Source organism: Siphateles boraxobius, unplaced genomic scaffold (genome assembly GCF_051911475.1).
Source record: "Siphateles boraxobius isolate OS27281-9 unplaced genomic scaffold, OSU_SipBor_1 16, whole genome shotgun sequence".
In the NCBI taxonomy this organism is placed as follows: domain Eukaryota; kingdom Metazoa; phylum Chordata; class Actinopteri; order Cypriniformes; family Leuciscidae; genus Siphateles; species Siphateles boraxobius.
The window spans coordinates 1,711,077-1,730,103 of NW_027508766.1; the positions used below are offsets into that span (position 1 = coordinate 1,711,077).

The 19,027-nt window shown below is 38.0% G+C and overlaps 1 protein-coding gene across 1 annotated transcript; it reads left to right on the plus strand.

Moving 5' to 3' along the window:
* The first annotated feature begins 582 nt into the window (after positions 1–582).
* On the plus strand, positions 583–18,950 carry gfm2 (GTP dependent ribosome recycling factor mitochondrial 2). The gene is made up of 20 exons (XM_077231063.1): positions 583–922; positions 1,210–1,291; positions 1,391–1,436; positions 1,788–1,885; positions 3,331–3,456; positions 8,409–8,497; positions 8,682–8,770; positions 8,925–8,985; positions 9,064–9,249; positions 9,692–9,772; positions 9,898–10,046; positions 10,905–11,045; positions 11,446–11,545; positions 11,865–12,054; positions 12,150–12,226; positions 14,478–14,616; positions 17,221–17,403; positions 18,096–18,211; positions 18,293–18,475; positions 18,675–18,950. Exons 1-20 carry the CDS (start codon positions 887–889, stop codon positions 18,801–18,803), a joined length of 2,301 nt encoding a protein of 766 aa, XP_077087178.1. The 5' UTR covers positions 583–886; the 3' UTR covers positions 18,804–18,950.
* Positions 18,951–19,027: the final 77 nt, after the last annotated feature.

Here is a 19,027-nt window from a genome sequence, read left to right on the forward strand (position 1 = left end):
ATACGTTTTTTTTAAACAATTAAAAATTGCGCAAGTCGCAATTGCGACTTTATATCTCACAATTCTGACTTTATAACACGCAATTGCGACTTTCTATCGCACAATTCTGAATTTATAACACGCAATTGCGACTTTCTATCGCACAATTCTGAATTTATAACACGCAATTGTGACTTTATATCTCGCAACTCTGACTTTATAACACGCAATTGCGACTTTATATCTCACAATTCGGACTTTAACACGCAATTGCGACTTTATATCTCGCAATTCTGACTTTATAACACGCAATTCTGACTTTATATCTCACAATTCTGACTTTATATCTCGCGATTCTGAGAAATAAAGTGATTATTGCGAGATGTAAACTCGCAATTGTGAGAAAAAAGTCAGAATTGTGAGATAAAAAGTCGCAATTATTATTATTATTTATTTATTTAATGGCGGAAACAAGCTTCCATAGTATTTTGCCATAGACTATAATTTTTGTTTTTTTAAAGCCCAGTAACTTATTTGCCCACAACTTCAACGTTATTCAGCGGTTAACCCCGGAACATCTTTCCGTTGATTCATGTTTCTAACGGACTTATTTGCAGATGCACCAATACGAGTGCGTCCAATAACCGTCACCGACTGGAATTCATCTATATAGAGAATTTGAAAACTATCAGTTAACGGCGTTACATGGTGTCATAACATAAAATATACGATTCCCCCCCCCCATTATCGTGTGCTCAGTGAGGCCCGACCCAACTGTCAAAGCGCTACGATGAATTAAATGTAAAATCCGATCTTAACGTGACTTTGATAGAGCACAGCAGTCATGTATCATAACGTTACTGTACAACCGAAGCTTTAACTCTTCTATCAAACTTTCCTCCTCAAAATGCATTTAAGTGTAACGTTACCTATCATCCGAGGGGTAAGTTTGAGCTGTTGATTGTCTGTCTTGAATGCATTAGATGTTAAGGCATTTGTCATTGACAGTAATTTACCATGATAACAATGCTTTCCTCTAAAATATCATGGTAACCACAGTAAACCTTGGTAATTTGCTATTAGTCACCTCTGTTTAAAAATAAATTGTTTTAAATACATCTCATATATTTGTATCTATGTTTTACATTGTTAACTGTAACTGGTTACCATGGTTCATTTTATAAGGATTTGACCTAACATGATAGAACAGAACTCATTCATTCCCTTCAGAGCACCAGACACCTGATGAACAGATCCTCACAGACATGGAGATGGAGAGGGGAAATTAATAGAAATTATAGCTTTTTTCAAGGTAAAGGACAGAAATGGGTAATTAGAGTTCTGCAAATGTTCTAATTTAAGTAATGTTTAAGCAAATTTTAAACTAGTGTGTCAACTTTTTTTTCTGCAGATGAGGTGAAATCACTTAGAGCAATGCTCAGCCCTGACATATCAAAGTAAGATATGATGAACAAATTGCTACTGTTTAATTGTTCTTGTACAGTATTTGTAGTAGGACACATGTAATATCACAAACACACACACACACACACACACACAAAACATGTTTGCTGACTTATTACCATGGTTAAAACAGACTAAACACATTGGAGACTGTCTGTCTGTCTGACTAATATTAGCTCATATGGTGTAAATCTACATTTTTGCTAAAATACCACAGATACTACAATTATTGTTAATGTAGTAAAACTATGGTAACTTTCTTTAAGCATGAGCATGTTATTACAATTTCCTCTTGAGCATAATGGTCTATTCACACCAAATGGTTATATTATGTTCCTGATCAGAATTCGTAACATAGGCATCATGGCACATATAGATGCAGGCAAGACCACCACGACAGAGAGAATGCTGTACTACTCTGGCTACACACGGGCTCTCGGAGGTAAGGTGACATTCACTGTTCAGTGATGTTTCATTTAAAAAAAAAAAAAAAGTTATTAATTTAGTTCATTATATATATATATATATATATATATAGCCGCTCTGGAGTAAACCGTGATGTCATCTTCCAGCTCAGTTCAGTTCTTGCATAATAGTGTCAATGCAGGCAGATCAATAGTATTGAATCTGAATATTGAATATTAAATTAAATGTTAAATTTAATATCCCCAACTAAGCAAGCCAAGCCAATGGCAACAAAGTTGGAAAAAGGTGACAGTGGCAAGGAACCAAAACTCCATCAGGTGGCAGAATGGAAAAAAAAAACTTGGGAGAACCCAGGCTCAGTCGGTGGGCCAGTTCTCCTCTGGCCAATGAACGAACAGTGTATGATAATGATTCAGGCAGTATAATAGGTCAGAAGTCAGATTGGTTTGTAATAATCAGAATATTATCCAGTTCCATTTGGTTGAAGATCGGAGTCACACCGGTATGGAGATGGGTTTGTTGAGGATCAGTGTCGATGGCTGTTGTATCGATGAGGCCTTCACAGGGGAGAGTCAAGTTGACACAATCTCTGCTGACTCTTCAGGGATGCATTGTGGTCATGTCTAGGTGCAGGTCCTCCATCTGGTCTGGATACGGCCCGGATCCGGCTGACTACATCATGCGTTGTGGTCGTGTCTAGGTGCAGATCATCCATCTGGTCTGGATACGGCCCGGATTCGGCTGATTACAGTAAACCTCGGAATAAGCAGAAAAACTAACATTAACGTAGATGCCATTCTTGTTATGATGTAATGAGTACATTGGGTGTTATAGGAAGTGTTCCCGGTTCTGGCTGACCTAATTTATGCAGCCTAATAATCAACTGATTTGAATAATAGGAATGTATAATTTTCTATGTCTATGCCAGGTTAAAGGGATGTGTTTTTAGGCTATATTGAAACAGAGAGAGTGTGTCTGCTTCCCGGACAATGTTAGGAAGACTGTTCCAGAGTTTAGGTGCTAAATAGGAAAAGGATCTACCACCAGCAGTCAATTTTGATATTCTAGGTATTACCAACTGGCCAGAGTTTTGAGATCTCAAAAGGATTATAATGCGTTAAGAACTCGCTCAAGTACTCGGGAGCTAAACCATTTAGTACTTTGTAAATAATCAGCAATATTTTAAAATGTATACAATTTTTAATGGGGAGCCAATGCAGTTTTGACAGAACCGGGCCAGCTGTAGTTTGTTTATAATGCGTGTAGGGCAACCACCCATAAGAGTATTACAATAATCTAGCCTTGAGATCAAAGCTAAATAGAAATATATATTGAAAAAACGAATAAAAAAGACAAAAGCACTTAAATGAAAATTGCTGTCTGTATTGATATGATATAATTGATTGATATTGATAAATGGTCACATTGATATGATTGTAAATGGTCATATGTTGTGTTTAGATGTTGATGATGGAGACACTGTAACTGATTACATGGCCCAGGAGAGGGAGAGAGGAATCACCATCCAGTCAGCTGCTGTTACCTTTGACTGGAAAGATCACAGGATTAACCTCATAGACACGCCAGGTACACTTGGGTCATCACATTTGTCAACACACTCATTCACACCTACAAAATAGTATTATATACAGGGCAAGTGATACACACACCCCTCCAAATTGAAATAAGATCTTTAGGCATTATTTTATGGATGCATATAGTAACACAGACTAACTAATTTATTGTCACACTCATTTGATATTCATAAATCAACATTCAAAGTTTTTTTAAGGTTATTTTTTTTAGGTCTCTTATGTTCACCAAGGCTGCATTTATTTGATCAAAAACACAAAAGTAATATTGATAAATATTATCCCAATTTAAAATAAGGCAAGGCAAGGCAAGTTTATTTATATAGCACATTTCATACACAATGGTAATTCAAAGTGCTTTACATAGAAGAAATTAAAATAATCAAAAGAAATCAGAATAATTAAAACAGTTTAGAATAAAGATAAAATACAGAAATAATCACATGAAATCAGAGTAATTAAAACATAAAATAAAATACAGTGCAAACAGTCAGACGAACAGTGGCACAGTGCTCATTCAGTAAATGCACAGTTAAACAGATGTGTTTTGAGTCTGGATTTGAATGTGACTACTGTAGGAGCACATCTGATCTCTTCTGGAAGCTGGTTCCAGCTACGGCTGGCATAATAGCTAAAAGCAGACTCGCCATGCTTAGAGTGAACCCTTGGTATTTCTAGCCGATGTGATCCTAATGATCTGAGTGATCTGTTGGGTTTATATTCAGTGAGCATATCTGCAATGTATTGAGGTCCTAGGCCATTGAATGATTTATATACCAGTAATAATACTTTAAAATCAATCCTAAATGTAACTGGGACCCAATGTAAAGACCTGAGGACTGTTGTGATGTGTTCATATTTTCTGGTTCTGCTCAGCGTTCTGTATGAGCTGCAACTGTCTTATGGTATTTTTGGGAAGGCCAGTGAGAAGTCCATTACAATAATCCACCCTACTGGTGATGAAAGCATGCACAAGTTTTTCTAAGTCTTGACTGGAAACAAAGCATCTAATTCTTGCAATATTTTTCAGGTGATAGTATGCTGATTTAGTTATTGCTTTGACATGTCTACTGAAACTAAGGTCTGACTCTAGAGACACACCCAGATTCCTGACTTGATTTTTAGTTGTTTGACCCCTAGACTGAAGGTATGCGTTCACCTTGAGAACTTCATCTTTGTTTCCAAACGCAATGATTTCAGTTTTGTCTTTGTTTAACTGAAGAAAGTTTTGGCACATCCAATTGTTTACTTCATCAATGCATTGGCAAAGGGAGTCAATGGGGCTGTAATCGTTAGGCGATAGGGATAAGTAGAGCTGTGTGTCGTCTGCATAGCTATGGTAAGCGATTTGGTTCCTTCTCATTATTTGGCTCATTGGGAGCATGTACAGGTTGAATAGGAGTGGCGCAAGAATTGAGCCTTGAGGGACTCCGCATGTCATGGATGTCCACTCAGACTTATGGTCTCCTATACTCACATAATAACCTCTGCCTCCTAAGTATGACCTGAACCATTTTAGGACTATCCCAGAAAGCCCGACCCAGTTTTCCAGCCTGTCAAGAAGTATTTTGTGATCGACAGTGTCAAATGCAGCACTGAGGTCAAGTAGTACCAGCACTGATAATTTGCCTGTATCAGTATTTAAGCGAATATCATTTATTATCTTTATGAGCGCGGTCTCTGTACTGTGGTGCGGTCGGAAACCAGATTGAAAATGGTCAAAGTATCCATTCGAGCTTAAGAATCTGTTCAGCTGATTGAAGACAACTTTTTCAATGATCTTGCCTATGAAAGGAAGATTTGAGATCGGTCTATAGTTGTTTAATATGGTCTTATCCAGATTGCTCTTTTTCAGGAGGGGCTTGACAACAGCAGTTTTCAGGGAGGTCGGAAAACTCCCAGAGAGAAGTGAGGCGTTTACCACTTCTAGGAGATCTGCTTCTAAGCTGTGTAACACATTTTTGAAAAAAGATGTGGGAAGTGCGTCAAGGGCGCAGGTTGATGTTTTTAGGTGCTGTACGGTTTCTTCCAAAATTTTGCCATCAATTTCTTCGAAATCAGACATAGTGGCTACTTTCTCAGGCTGTTGTCTGATCTGCCTGACCCCAGCGCAACTCAAGGATGAGCTGATCACCTTTCTGATATTATTGATTTTCTCAGAGAAGAAAGAAGCAAACTCACTGCACTTTCTCACTGAGAGCATTTCACTGGGAATCTGGCTTGGGGGGTTTGTCAGTCTCTCTACAGTAGCAAAAAGAGTTGCGCGTGTTGTTTATATTGCTGTTTATAATATTCGAGAAGAAAGTCTGTCTAGCTTTGCCTAGTTCCTTATTGAAAGCATGGATGCTGTCTTTGTAGATGTTATTATGGACTACAAGTTTTGTCTTCCGCCACATGCGCTCTGCTTTTCTGCATTGTCTTTTCATATTTTGCACTTCTGTTGAGTTTCTCCAAGGTGCATTTTGTCTGCCACTCTTCTTCCTGACTTTCACAGGAGCAATATCATCAATTACACTCTTAACTTTTGAGTTAAAAGAATCAAGGATAAAATCAACAGAGTCAGCAGATAAGCTTGGTGTTAAAGACATAGCCTTCATAAAATAGTACACTAGTGTTCTCATTTAAGCATCTCTTCTTGACAGACAGAGATCTAGCTTCAATGGCAGGAGAGATCAATATATCAAAGAAAATACAAAAATGATCAGACAGTGCTACATCCTTAATAACAATTGATGAATTGTTTAGACCCTTACTGATAAGTAAATCTAGAGTGTGTCCACGATTATGTGTGGGTCCATGTACATGCTGAGTCAGATCAAAAGTTTTTAAAACAGTTTTGATTTCTTTTGCCATATTGTTTTCTGCATTATCTATGTGAATGTTAAAATCTCCAGCAATGCCAAAGCAGTCAAACTCTGAGGAAATTGTTGATAACAGTTCCGTTAAGTTCTCAGCAAAAGCTGGAGAGTATTTTGGAGGCCTGTAAACAATGATAAGTAAAATGCGTGGAGCACCTTTTAACACAATACCCAGATATTCGAAAGACGGGTATTTCCCAAATGATATTTGCTTACATTGATAGACATCTTAATAAAGAGCAGCTAAACCTCCGCCTCTTCTGACAGCTCTGCAGACACTCATAAAAGTAAAGTTAGGAGGGGCTGTTTCATTGAGGACTGTTGCACTGCAACTTTCTTCTAGCCAAGTTTCATTTAGCAACATAAAATCCAGGTTGTATGTGGTTATTAAGTCGTTGACTATAAGTGATTTATTTTTAAGTGAGCGGATGTTTAAAAGTGCTAACTTAACAGTGTTACTTTTTGTCCCCACAGCAATCTTAGTATGTCGTATAATAGGCACCAGATTAGATGGGTTTGCTGTACGGCTTTTGAAGGCCTTAGACTTTCTATCATGTAATCGAACAGCAATAGAAAAAGATACAGGCACACTGGGTTCCCGCTTGTTCTGTAAACATTTGAGAAAGTTATTGTTATCATAGCGGGGACCCGACACATATCACTGAGAGAATTGTTTAGTTTTTTATTATATTTTCAATGTAATTTATCCCTGTGATGGCAAAGCTGAATTTTTGTAGCAGACATTACTCCAGTCTTCAGTGTCTTCTGAAAGTTCAAAAGAACAGCATTTATTTCAAATATATATTTTTGTAAAAATTAGGGCTGTCAATCGATTAAAATTTTTAATCTAATTAATTACATACTCTGTAATTAATTAATCTAAATTAATCGCATACACAATTTTACAATGTTTACATGGTACAATTTCTGGTAAGCTACGTTTTTATTATTATTGCTTGACACAAATTTCACAATTTCAATTTAATTTAATTATTGTGATGTGATGCAATATTGACTCATTTGGATAAATATTAGGTACACAAGATAGGCATTCATTTTTCTCAAGAAAAAAAATCTCACCCAATGCTGTAAAAATACAGAGAACCATATCAGCTGGTAGTATTTAAGGTTAAAAATAGCTCAAATTAAATATAATGCGTGTTTATTACAAATAACAACTTTGATATAAGTAAAAATATAATCCATACGTAATATACTAGTAGGCCCTAGACTACATAAATTTTGAAAAATACTCTCTATAGCTCTTTTTTTATAGCCAACTATAACATGCTAAATGGTCATGAAATGGCTTTCCTGGGGTAACTTAGGGCTAAATGTTATGTGACATAATTGTTCTCCAGCTGTTTTATTGACCTCTTTTCGCGGTTGAAAAACACGGATTGATCGAGGAATATACATTTCGGTAAGTTTTAGGCTGCCCTACTGTATCTTTCAACATTGGTCATTCGTGTTTATTTACTATTAGCTAGAGATGATCGGTTCACGTGCCGCTATAGGGATCTGTCATGACACATTTACAAGAACCAAAACGGTATTGCTTGATTTTCGTAAAAAAAATTAACAGAATCTGAGAGCTGAGATTTTTTAAATATCATAAGTAACGTGCTCTGTCTTGTCTGTTTCCGTGTCCTCTCTTTGGTGCGCGATTTTTCTGTGGGTGAGAAAATGGTTGTGTGACGTGAGAGCGCGTGAAAAGTTACAACACACACACACACACACACAAGCGCGCTTTCTCTCAGACACACTCGCCGACACACACTCCTGGATGCATTGATGTGGTACTTTAGAGTTTGACGAACTCCGTTTGTTAAAAGTAAATGTTCCAAACAATGATCCAAGCAGCGCGTTCTTGTCTCCCTCCTTTTTACACGAATGCTAGAACGGCTCCGCAAAGGTCAAAACGGAATGGATTAATCTGCGTTATTTTTTTTAACGCGTTATTTCTTCTCAGATTAATTAATCGAAATTAACGCGTTATTTTGACAGCCCTAGTAAAAATATAAACATCTTTACTATCAAATTAATGTAGGTTATACACAATCATGATGGATTATCTTTCTTTTCTCAGGTCATGTTGATTTTACTCTGGAGGTTGAGAGAGCTTTACGAGTGTTAGATGGAGCTGTCGCTGTGTTTGATGCTTCTGCCGGAGTGGAGGTTTGGCTGAAATTATTTATTAATATAATGAATCATTAAATTAACAAATTATTAATTATATTGTATAAATTGATTATGAACTGAATTAATTAAAAAAAATGTTTGGGCAATGTGTTTTCTGTTGAAAAATATAATTTATTTATTTAGAAGGTGGATTTCCTTGTGGTTTTGACATGAATTTCAGGCTCAAACCATGACTGTCTGGCGGCAGGCAGAAAAACATAAAATTCCTTGTGTGTGCTTCCTGAACAAGATGGACAAGCCTGCAGCTAGGTTATAAACAAACATTTTACTGCTCATTTCTCAGAATCTCACACTTAAATTTAAAGCATCTATTACCACGTTGGGTAAAAAAATAGCATGTGTTATTGGTCTGAATGATTGACTGAAGTTCACTAAGGTTTAATCTCATTCTAATTTCTCCTAGCCTGAGGTACTCAATAGACAGCATAAAGACTAAACTAAAGGCCAACCCTGTTCTCCTTCAGGTAACCTCTTTTAAAAATGTTAATCAACTACATTTACAAATGAAAAGATCCAGACTTGGTATTTGGTATCATTTGCAGATTCCCATTGGCTCAGGAAAGAGCTTTACCGGATTGGTTGATTTGATCACTAGGCAGAAAATTACTTGGCAGGGGAGCTCACTGACATATGATGGACGTGATTTTGAGATCAGCACCCTCCAGCCCTCAGATGACCCAGATGTGCTCCAGGCTGTTAGTGAGGCCAGGGAAACTTTGATAGAACAGGTGAAACACAAAATGTGTCTGAAAGCTACATAACAAATGTATACATTTAGTGTTATTTTGAGTACACTAGAAAGTACAGTTCTGTCATCATTTACTCTTTTATGTACGATTTACTTGCTGCTGCATATTCTGAAAACTGATTGTGTGCAAACAACAGTGGGCCCCACTGACATTCATTGTATGGAAAAAACAACAACACTAAGACATTTGTTAAAGCATCCTCTTTTTTTTCCACAGAAGAAAAAAGTTAAACCGATTTGCAACAAATTAGAAATAAGAATTTACATTTTATTTTGATATACCCCTTTAAATGTATTGTGCTTTTTGATATTTTGTTATCCATGCAATGAATTTCAGATATTTCTAAGTTTTGCTAAAGTTACCACACATTGCTGTAAGTGTATAGATTGATATAGGTGCTCTGTTTGAACTGTGTGGACAGGTAGCGGATCTAGATGATGAGTTTGCTGAGCTGCTGCTGGTAGAGTACAGTGAAAATTTTGATGCAGTGCCTGCAGGGAAGGTAAGAATATACAGTTTGTCTGTACATGCTCCATGTTTTTCTCTTTTTATTGACTCCTCATCATTGGGCTATGGAGTGTTATTGTGGAGTGTCCTGGATATTCACCATTGAAATTGAATATCCAGTTTCAGGAGGCAGTGAGGAGAGTGACATTAGCTCGTAAGGGGGTGCCAGTATTGTGTGGAAGCTCTTTGAAAAATAAAGGGGTTCAGCCTCTGCTGGATGCCATCACTGCTTACCTCCCTGCCCCCAACGAGAGGAACCATGAGCTGGTGTGAGTACACCATCAACTCATTCTGCTTAAAGGGATAGTTCACCCAAAAATGAAAATGCTGTCAGTATTTACTCACCCTCATGTTCTTCCAACCCCGTAAGACCTTCGTTCATCTTCGGAACATGAATTAAAATATTTTTGATGAAATCTGAGCTGGATCACTCCTCCATAGGCGTCTTAAGGGATTGAAGCTTGCCAGCCCCGAAAAGCTTTTAAAGATATCGTTAAAATAGTCCAAGTGACTACAGTGGCTCAATCTTAAGTTTATCAAGCGACGAGAATACTTTTTGTGTGCAAACATAAATAACAACTTTATTTCAACTATTCATTTCCTTCTCTATGGGCCTCTAGTCAGTTAACGTAGTGTGATTGCGTAGAGATACGTCACACGTAGGCTCACTATTGGCCGACGCTGGTCATGTGGGTGATGTGTGTGACGTACAACAACAGAAGAACTGCCCTATATCATTAGTGAACTGACTCGAGGCCTACAGAGAAAGAAACAAATAGTTGAAATAAAGTTATTTATTTATTTTTTGCGCACAAAAAGTATTCTCGTCGTTTGATAAACTTAAGATTGAGCCACTGTAGTCACTTGGACTATTTTAACGATATCTTTAATAACTTTTAGGGGCTGGCAAGCTTCAATCCTTTAAGAAGTCTATGGAGGAGTAATCCAGCTCTCAGATTTCATCAAAAATATCATAATTCGTGTTCCGAAGATGAACGAAGGTCTTACGAGGTTGGAACAACATGAGGGTGAGTAAATACTGACAGAATTTTCATTTTTGGGTGAACTATCCCTTTAAGGACAAGAAATATTGTTATGATTATGTATTTGTGTTCCTGTCTTTCCAGGCGCTGGTATAAGGATGATCTGTGTGCATTGGCATTCAAAGTGGTCCATGACAAACAGAGGGGTCCACTTGTGTTTGTTAGAATCTATTCAGGAAGCATGAAGGCTCAGTCAGCAGTGTACAACATCAATAGGAATGGGACGTAGGTTCAGTAAAAATTTAATATTTTCAGGACATGATTTTTGATGTCAGACTTATGTGCAATCTTCAATAAATGAGACCCATTGAGTACAATGCCAAATTGCTGTCATTCTCTGAAAAAAAAAAATGGACTGATCAATGTTTTACTTTTTCAGCATTTCATGTATGTTATTGTGTTTTGTGCTTGAATATTTTTCAAGCACAAAACACTAAAAAAAAGAAAGATAAAAAGAAAATTTACTGTGGGGTTAACAAACGGAAATTTTAACAACAGATTCCTGGATTTCTTCACTTCATGACGATTAATCTCTTAACCATAATGATATTTTACAATGTTTTCCAGATATATTTTATTTAAGCTATACTCTCGAGAACAATCTTTTGTGTGTTTGTCGCTCCAGGGAGAGAATGAGTCGTCTTCTCGTGCCCTTTGCTGATCAGCATATAGAAATCCCTTCTTTGCCTGCGGGAAACATTGCACTCACTGTAGGACTCAAACAGGTAAACTCAACTTTCATGGGACAAAGCACACTTACATGTTTACTCAAATTGTTTGAACCGCTTTAAGAGGACAAGAATAATATAACACCCTTGAAATAAGGTGAAATAAGTAACATCAGTTTTACCTGGTTAAAGTGACTTGTATTCTAGTGGTCGTGTGTTTAAAAAAAAAATAGCAGCCACCATTAGGTGTACAACACTTGCATAGAATAAAGTTTTTTGTACCTGCCAGCTTATAGGAATGAAGTTTTCATCTCATGCATTATATAACCTTAAGAAAATAGTATTTTTTTTTATCTTTTTGTGTGTTTTGAGTTAGACCGTGACAGGCGACACCATCGTCTCCTCCAAAGCCTCTGCGGCAGCTGCGGTTCGACGGGCTCAGAAGGAAGCAGAGAGCAAGGGGAGCTCGCACAGGGAGAGCAGCAGTCTGCTACTTGCAGGGGTGGAGGTCCCTGAGCCTGTGTTCTTCTGCTCCATTGAACCTCCTACTATGGCCAAACAAGCAGGTAAAAACATTTTGAATAGGTCTTCAGAAAATTAATTTTCCTATAGGGCTGCAGCGAGTGCCAGGATTGAGATCTCGGTGTGATTTGTGAAACAGATCTGGAGCATGCACTCAACTGCCTACAGAGGGAAGACCCAAGTCTGAAAGTCAGAACAGACCCCGATTCTGGACAGGTAAAGTCATTTGTTTACACTTGTAGTTCGGTCCTCTTGGTTCATAATACATTTAGGCTACGTTCAGACTGTCAGTCTAAATCTGATTTTTGTGCATATCCGATTGAAATCTGATCAAATTTAGCTTGTGTGAATGGCTAAAAATCACATCATTCCATTTTTTAAATCCTTATCGAGCTACATTCATATGTGGTTTGAAATCCGTTTCAGTCTGACTTCCCTGATCGGATTTCGCATGGTTTATGTGAATTTCTCTCCCCACATAAAACGTAAACGTTGGACGTTTGTTACAGGAAACATGCTGAAAGTCACTTCAGAAACAATTGGCATTTCCAAATACCCACACTTGGGGTCTGGGCCATTTGAGAGCACGTGCACAAAGCTGCCAAAGCTCAGTGCCCTGAACGCACACTATCTTGAATACAGCATTGGAACGGTATTTGAGGCTAAGCGTATCCCATCATGCATTAGGATGTCATTTTTAAGACCAAACCTAAAGATAAAAAATAAAATAAAAATTGTGACAGAACTTAATAAACATATAAAACAGTGCTGTGTACTGGGCCCTTGCTGTATGTGCATACGACGTATATGATGGTATTTTGGCCAGCTGAGAACTCATGAAAAGTGTATAAAATGTATAAAGGAGTCAAAAGCTGCAGCAATTCCTCCGTTTTTACACAAACGAAGATCTGCTGCAAGGAGAATGTGTTTCTGACAACTGTACTGAACTGTAATGGGCAACGTAGCTCCTATAGCGAGAAAAAACTGGTCGCATCTTGTAACATCACGCCCCGTTATTGGTTAATTTAGATGTCTTTGGTCCGTGTGCGTCCATATTTCAGTCGAACCGCATTCATTCAAGAGTTCATTTAGAAGCTTTCACACTTAAAGCTCCAGTAGGTAGCTTTTGTAAACAAATATTTGTTAAAACTGTCATTATGTCCTGAAAGTAGAATATGAGACAGATAATCTGTGAAAAAAATCAAGCTCCTTTGGCTCCTCCCTGTGGTCCTACTGCCATTTGCAGAAATACACCGCTCCCGGTCAGAAACAACCAATCAGAGCCAGGAGGAATGTCTTAGCAGTGTCAATCACGCTCGTGTACGCGCTGATCACCCCTCTCTTGCACAGCGCGAGCGCGTACCGTCGTTCGTGTCTCTCCTGTTCGAACTCGTTCATCCAAATGAACGAATCTTTTTTTGAGTCATTTCGTTCATTCAACGGACGAAATGACTTGAAAAAGATTCGTTCATTTGGATGATCGAGTTCGAACAGGATCACGAACGTGCATCACAGAACAAAGCAAGGCGAGCATTTGTGCTTATAAAACTTAAAGTTTTTTATTTATTTTTGAACTGACCGATCGTTTCGCTAGATAAGACCCTTATTCATCGTCTGGTATCGTTTAAAGCCCTTTGAAGCTGCGCTGAAACTGTCATTTGGTCCTTGAAACGTTTGTGTCCTATTGAAGTCCATTATATGGAGAAAAGGCCTGGAATGTTTTCATCAACCTTAATTTCTTTTTAATTTCTGTTGGAAAATAAACACTTATTACCATATCTGTATTTCGGGTTCGGAGGCTACTTCAGTACTTTTATACACAGTGATATGAACAGTGTTGATGGTGTTGGTTTTACTGTCCTTGTCCTAAGTGCATGCAAAGTGGATTTGTTTTCGCCCTCAAACACTAGTTGTAGCTGAGCCCTGGAAAAGTAACGTTAGACTCTTTTCATGGGCAGCCAGTGAAGACCATAAGCTGGCATTATGCTCATTTTTCACTAACCTACGTAGGTTTGTGTAGGAAGTGAGAAATTAGAAGTAATTACTGACAGCTTGTTTCAGGCAGCTCAGATTTTTTTCTTTATTTCCGTTTGTGGGACTTTGATCTTTGAAACTTTGCAGACCTTTTACAATCAAAAACAGCTATTTTACACCTGACATAAAAGGGACACTTTACATATTTACTGTTGTTCCATCTTAATTTTTGTGATTTGCACGAAGCCCTAATCCTAAGTATTACATTTTGACGAATAACTCATCCTGCATCATTTGTGCTATGGACGTTAAAGGGATATTTCACCCAAACATGAAAATTCTGTCATCTTTTAGTTGTTCCAAACCTGTATAAATTTCTCTCTTCTGCTGAACACAAAATAAGATATTTAGAAAAATATGGGTAACCAAACAGTTGATGGACCCCATTGACTTCCATAGTATTTTTTTCTCTTATTTAACCACATACACACAGACGGTACTGTGTGGCATGGGAGAACTCCACATTGAGATCATCCATGACCGTATAAAGAGAGAGTACAACATCGAAACACATCTAGGACCCTTGCAGGTGGCCTACAGAGAGACCATCGTCCAGTCAGCAACTGCCACAGGTAAGGCCATGCAAACCGTCACCTCCTCATCATGTTATCGCTTTGCTTGTGTAAATCATTAAAACTATTTTCCAGTGACAGTTCATCTGTTTTGTTCGTCTGCTTCACTGTTTTATGATTCAGAAAAATGTTGGTTACAATAGACTTTGTCCATGGTAAAGACTAGGCATAAAACAATAAAAGGAAAAACAAAACAGCATATATGACCAGTCACGTGCCCTGTTTCAGTGTACACTGTTTAAAAGTTTGCGGTCAGTGAGTCTCTTATGTTCACTAAGGCTGCATTTATTTAATCACAAATACGGTAAAAACAGTAGTATTATGAAGCCTTATTACAATTTTAACGTAACTGTTTTCTATTTAAACATATTTTAAAATGTAATTTATTCCTGTGAGTTTTCAGCAGCCATTACTCCACATGAGCCTTCAGAAATCATTCTAATGTGCTGATTTGCTGCTTGAGAAACATTTCTTAATATTATCAACAGTTGTAGTCCTGCATATTTGTGTGAAAACTGCTAAAAAATATATATGTACAGGTCCTTCTCAAAAAATTTGCATATTGTGATAGTTCATTATTTTCCATAATGTAATGATAAAAATTAAACTTTCATATATTTTAGATTCATTGCACACCAACTGAAATATTTCAGGTCTTTTATTGTTTTAATACTGATGATTTTGGCATACAGCTCATGAAAACCCCAAATTCCTGTCTCAAAAAATTAGCATATTTCATCCGACCAATAAAAGAAGTGTTTTTAATACAAAAAAAAAGTCAACCTTCAAATAATTATGTTCAGTTATGCACTCAATAGTCAATACTTGGTCGGGAATCCTTTTGCAGAAATGACGGCTTCAATGCGGCGTGGCATGGAGGCAATCAGCCTGTGGCACTGCTGAGGTGTTATGGAGGCCCAGGATGTTTCGATAGCAGCCTTAAGCTCATCCAGAGTGTTGGGTCTTGCGTCTCTCAACTTTCTCTTCACAATATCCCACAGATTCTCTATGGGGTTCAGGTCAGGAGAGTTGGCAGGCCAATTGAGCACAGTAATACCATGGTCAGTAAACCATTTACCAGTGGTTTTGGCACTGTGAGCAGGTGCCAGGTCGTGCTGAAAAATGAAATCTTCATCTCCATAAAGCTTTTCAGCAGATGGAAGCATGAAGTGCTCCAAAATCTCCTGATAGCTAGCTGCATTGACCCTGCCCTTGATAAAACACAGTGGACCAACACCAGCAGCTGACATGGCACCCCAGACCATCACTGACTGTGGGTACTTGACACTGGACTTCAGGCATTTAGGCATTTCCTTCTCCCCAGTCTTCCTCCAGACTCTGGCACCTTGCAAAATTTGCTTTCATCCGAAAAAAGTACTTTGGACCAATGAGCAACAGTCCAGTGCTGCTTCTCTGTAGCCCAGGTCAGGCGCTTCTGCCGCTGTTTCTGGTTCAAAGGTGGCTTGACCTGGGGAATGCGGCACCTGTAATCCATTTCCTGCACACGCCTGTGCACGGTGGCTCTGGATGTTTCTACTCCAGACTCAGTCCACTGCTTCCGCAGGTCCCCCAAGGTCTGGAATCGGTCCTTCTCCACAATCTTCCTCAGGGTCCGGTCACCTCTTCTCGTTGTGCAGCGTTTTTTGCCACACTTTTTCCTTCCCACAGACTTCCCACTGAGGTGCATTGATACAGCACTCTGGGAACAGCCTATTTGTTCAGAAATTTCTTTCTGTGTCTTACCCTCTTGCTTGAGGGTGTCAATGATGGCCTTCTGGACAGCAGTCAGGTCGGCAGTCTTACCCATGATTGCGGTTTTGAGTAATGAAACAGGCTGGGAGTTTTTAAAAGCCTCAGGAATCTTTTGCAGGTGTTTAGAGTTAATTAGTTGATTCAGATGATTAGGTTAATAGCTCGTTTAGAGACCCTTTTCATGATATGCTAATTTTTTGAGACAGGAATTTTGGGTTTTCATGAGCTGAATGCCAAAATCATCAGTATTAAAACAATAAAAGACCTGAAATATTTCAGTTGGTGTGCAATGAATCTAAAATATATGAAAGTTTAATTTTTATCATTACATTATGAAAAATAATTTTTTGAGAAGGACCTGTATATCCTAAACAAAAAAATCTTACCGACCCCTAACAATTGATATCAGCAGTGCTTATTAATCCTTTTTTGGGGGGTAACATTCTATTAACTAGAAGTAACTTTGCAACTACATGTCAACTTACCTTTTGAGTATTAGTAGACTGTCTGCTTTATATCTGCCAACACTTTCTTTTGATGCTCCCCCAACAGACATTCTATTGACTATAACAGGGCTTCTAAACTCCACTGTCCAGCAGAGTTTAGCTCCAACCCTAATCAAACACACCTGAAGCAGCTACTCAAGGTCTTCAGGATTACTAGAAAGTTATAGGAAGGTGAAGGTGGAGCTAAACTCTGCAGGGAAGTGGACCTCAAGGGTCAGAGTTGAGTAGCCCTGGACTATAAGTACCTTTGCAAGTACATGTCGACCTTTTCTACTAACTATAACCTAACAGTCTACAAATATTAAAGTAAGAGTAAATTCCAGTATGATTTGTATGATCGTTTCAGACTCGTTAGATCGTACTCTGGGAGACAAGAGGCATGTTGTTACTGTGGAGCTTGCTGTCCATGCTCTGATGCAGGAGTCTAGCACTTCTTGTGACATGACTTTTGAGGAGGAAGTAAAAGCTCAACTCCCTGCTGATGTCAGAGAAGCTGTTGAAAATGGAGTCCAGAGCGCCTACCTCCAAGGTAATCAAATAGTTACTTTAAAACTTTTTGTAACAGGGTCATTCATTACATTCATATACACTAACATTCAAAAGTTTGGGGTCAGATTCATATATTGTTCAAATAAATGAATACTTTTTTCAGAAAGGACAAGGACAGGAAAGACATTTATAATGTTAGAAAATATTTTAATTTCAGATAAATTATGTTCTTTTAAACTTTCTAATTATCATTAAATCTCAAGTTATCATGGTCTACACAACTGTTTTCAACATTGATATTAATAAGAAATGTTTCTGGAGCACCAAGCATCAGCATATTCAAAGGATTTCTGAAGGATCATGTGACACCGAAGACTGGAGTAATGATGCTGAAAATTCAGCTTTGGTATCACAAGAATAAATCACATTTTTAAATATATTAAAATAGAAAATGGTTATTTTAAAAGCGTTCACAATATTACTGTTTTTACTGTATTTTTGATCAAATAAATGCAGCCTTGGTGGGCATTAGTGACTTAAAAAAAAAAAAAACATCTATCAATCAATCTTACTATCCTACAGACCCCAAACTCTTTTGAACGGTGGTGTATAACTGATACTTTGGCTGTTCAGCTATTGTTTTGCGGTACACTTGGGCCTGTCTATAGGACTAATGTCCCTGTCAGCCATATGCTATATTGGTAACTTTCTTCCTTTTCTTCCTCTGTGCAGGTCCTGTGCTGGGTTTTCCTCTACAGGGAGTACAGACAATTATCCAGCATGTAGGTTTGGAACCAGGCACTTCTGCAGCCATGGTGTCAGCCTGTGTGTCCCGCTGCATGCTAAAGGTACTCGAACGCTATCCTGTCTCAATCATTTTCAAATAATGTCACATCTGACTTTATTCTTCTCTGTTTGTATGCATGCAGGCTCTGAAGCTGGCTGGAGGGCAGGTTTTGGAGCCGGTGATGGCTCTGGAAGTGACGGTAGGGGAGGAACATCTCAGTCCTGTGCTTGCAGATCTCTCCCAGCGACGTGGTACTCTATGCGACATCCAAACTCGACAGGAAAACAAGGTTTTGATGGCTACAGTTCCTTTGGCTGAGATAATGGTAAGTGTGCAGTGCTGTCTGTCACTAAAAATATTACCATGACATAATGTGTCAGTTAAGGCACAATTTAACTGAAATTTTATAATCAATATGTATAGTAAGGTCATTTAAATTTAACTCACCGGATGACTACCATATACTCCATAACTAACTACATTGAGAATACAAATTTGATATACATTTTCTTTTTTGCCTCAAGGGCTACTCGACCGCTCTACGCACTTTGACCTCTGGGAACGCCACCTTTTCTCTGGAGCTGTCCAGCTATGAGCCCATGAACACTCAGGACCAGAACACACTGCTTAACAAGATGGCTGGACTAGCTTGAACCAGTAACTGTCACAAGCTGAACAGACAATATATATACAAATTGATTGTTCTGTGATTGGCTGCTTCCATATGGTCCAGAAGATAAATCTTAGAGACTGTATGTATGTGTGCGTGTTTATAAAATATTACAATTTTACAACAACAATGCAGTTTGTTTATGTTTTATTTAAATATTTAATTTATAAAACACTTATAACATACCTAGCTTTGGAAAGTAATTAA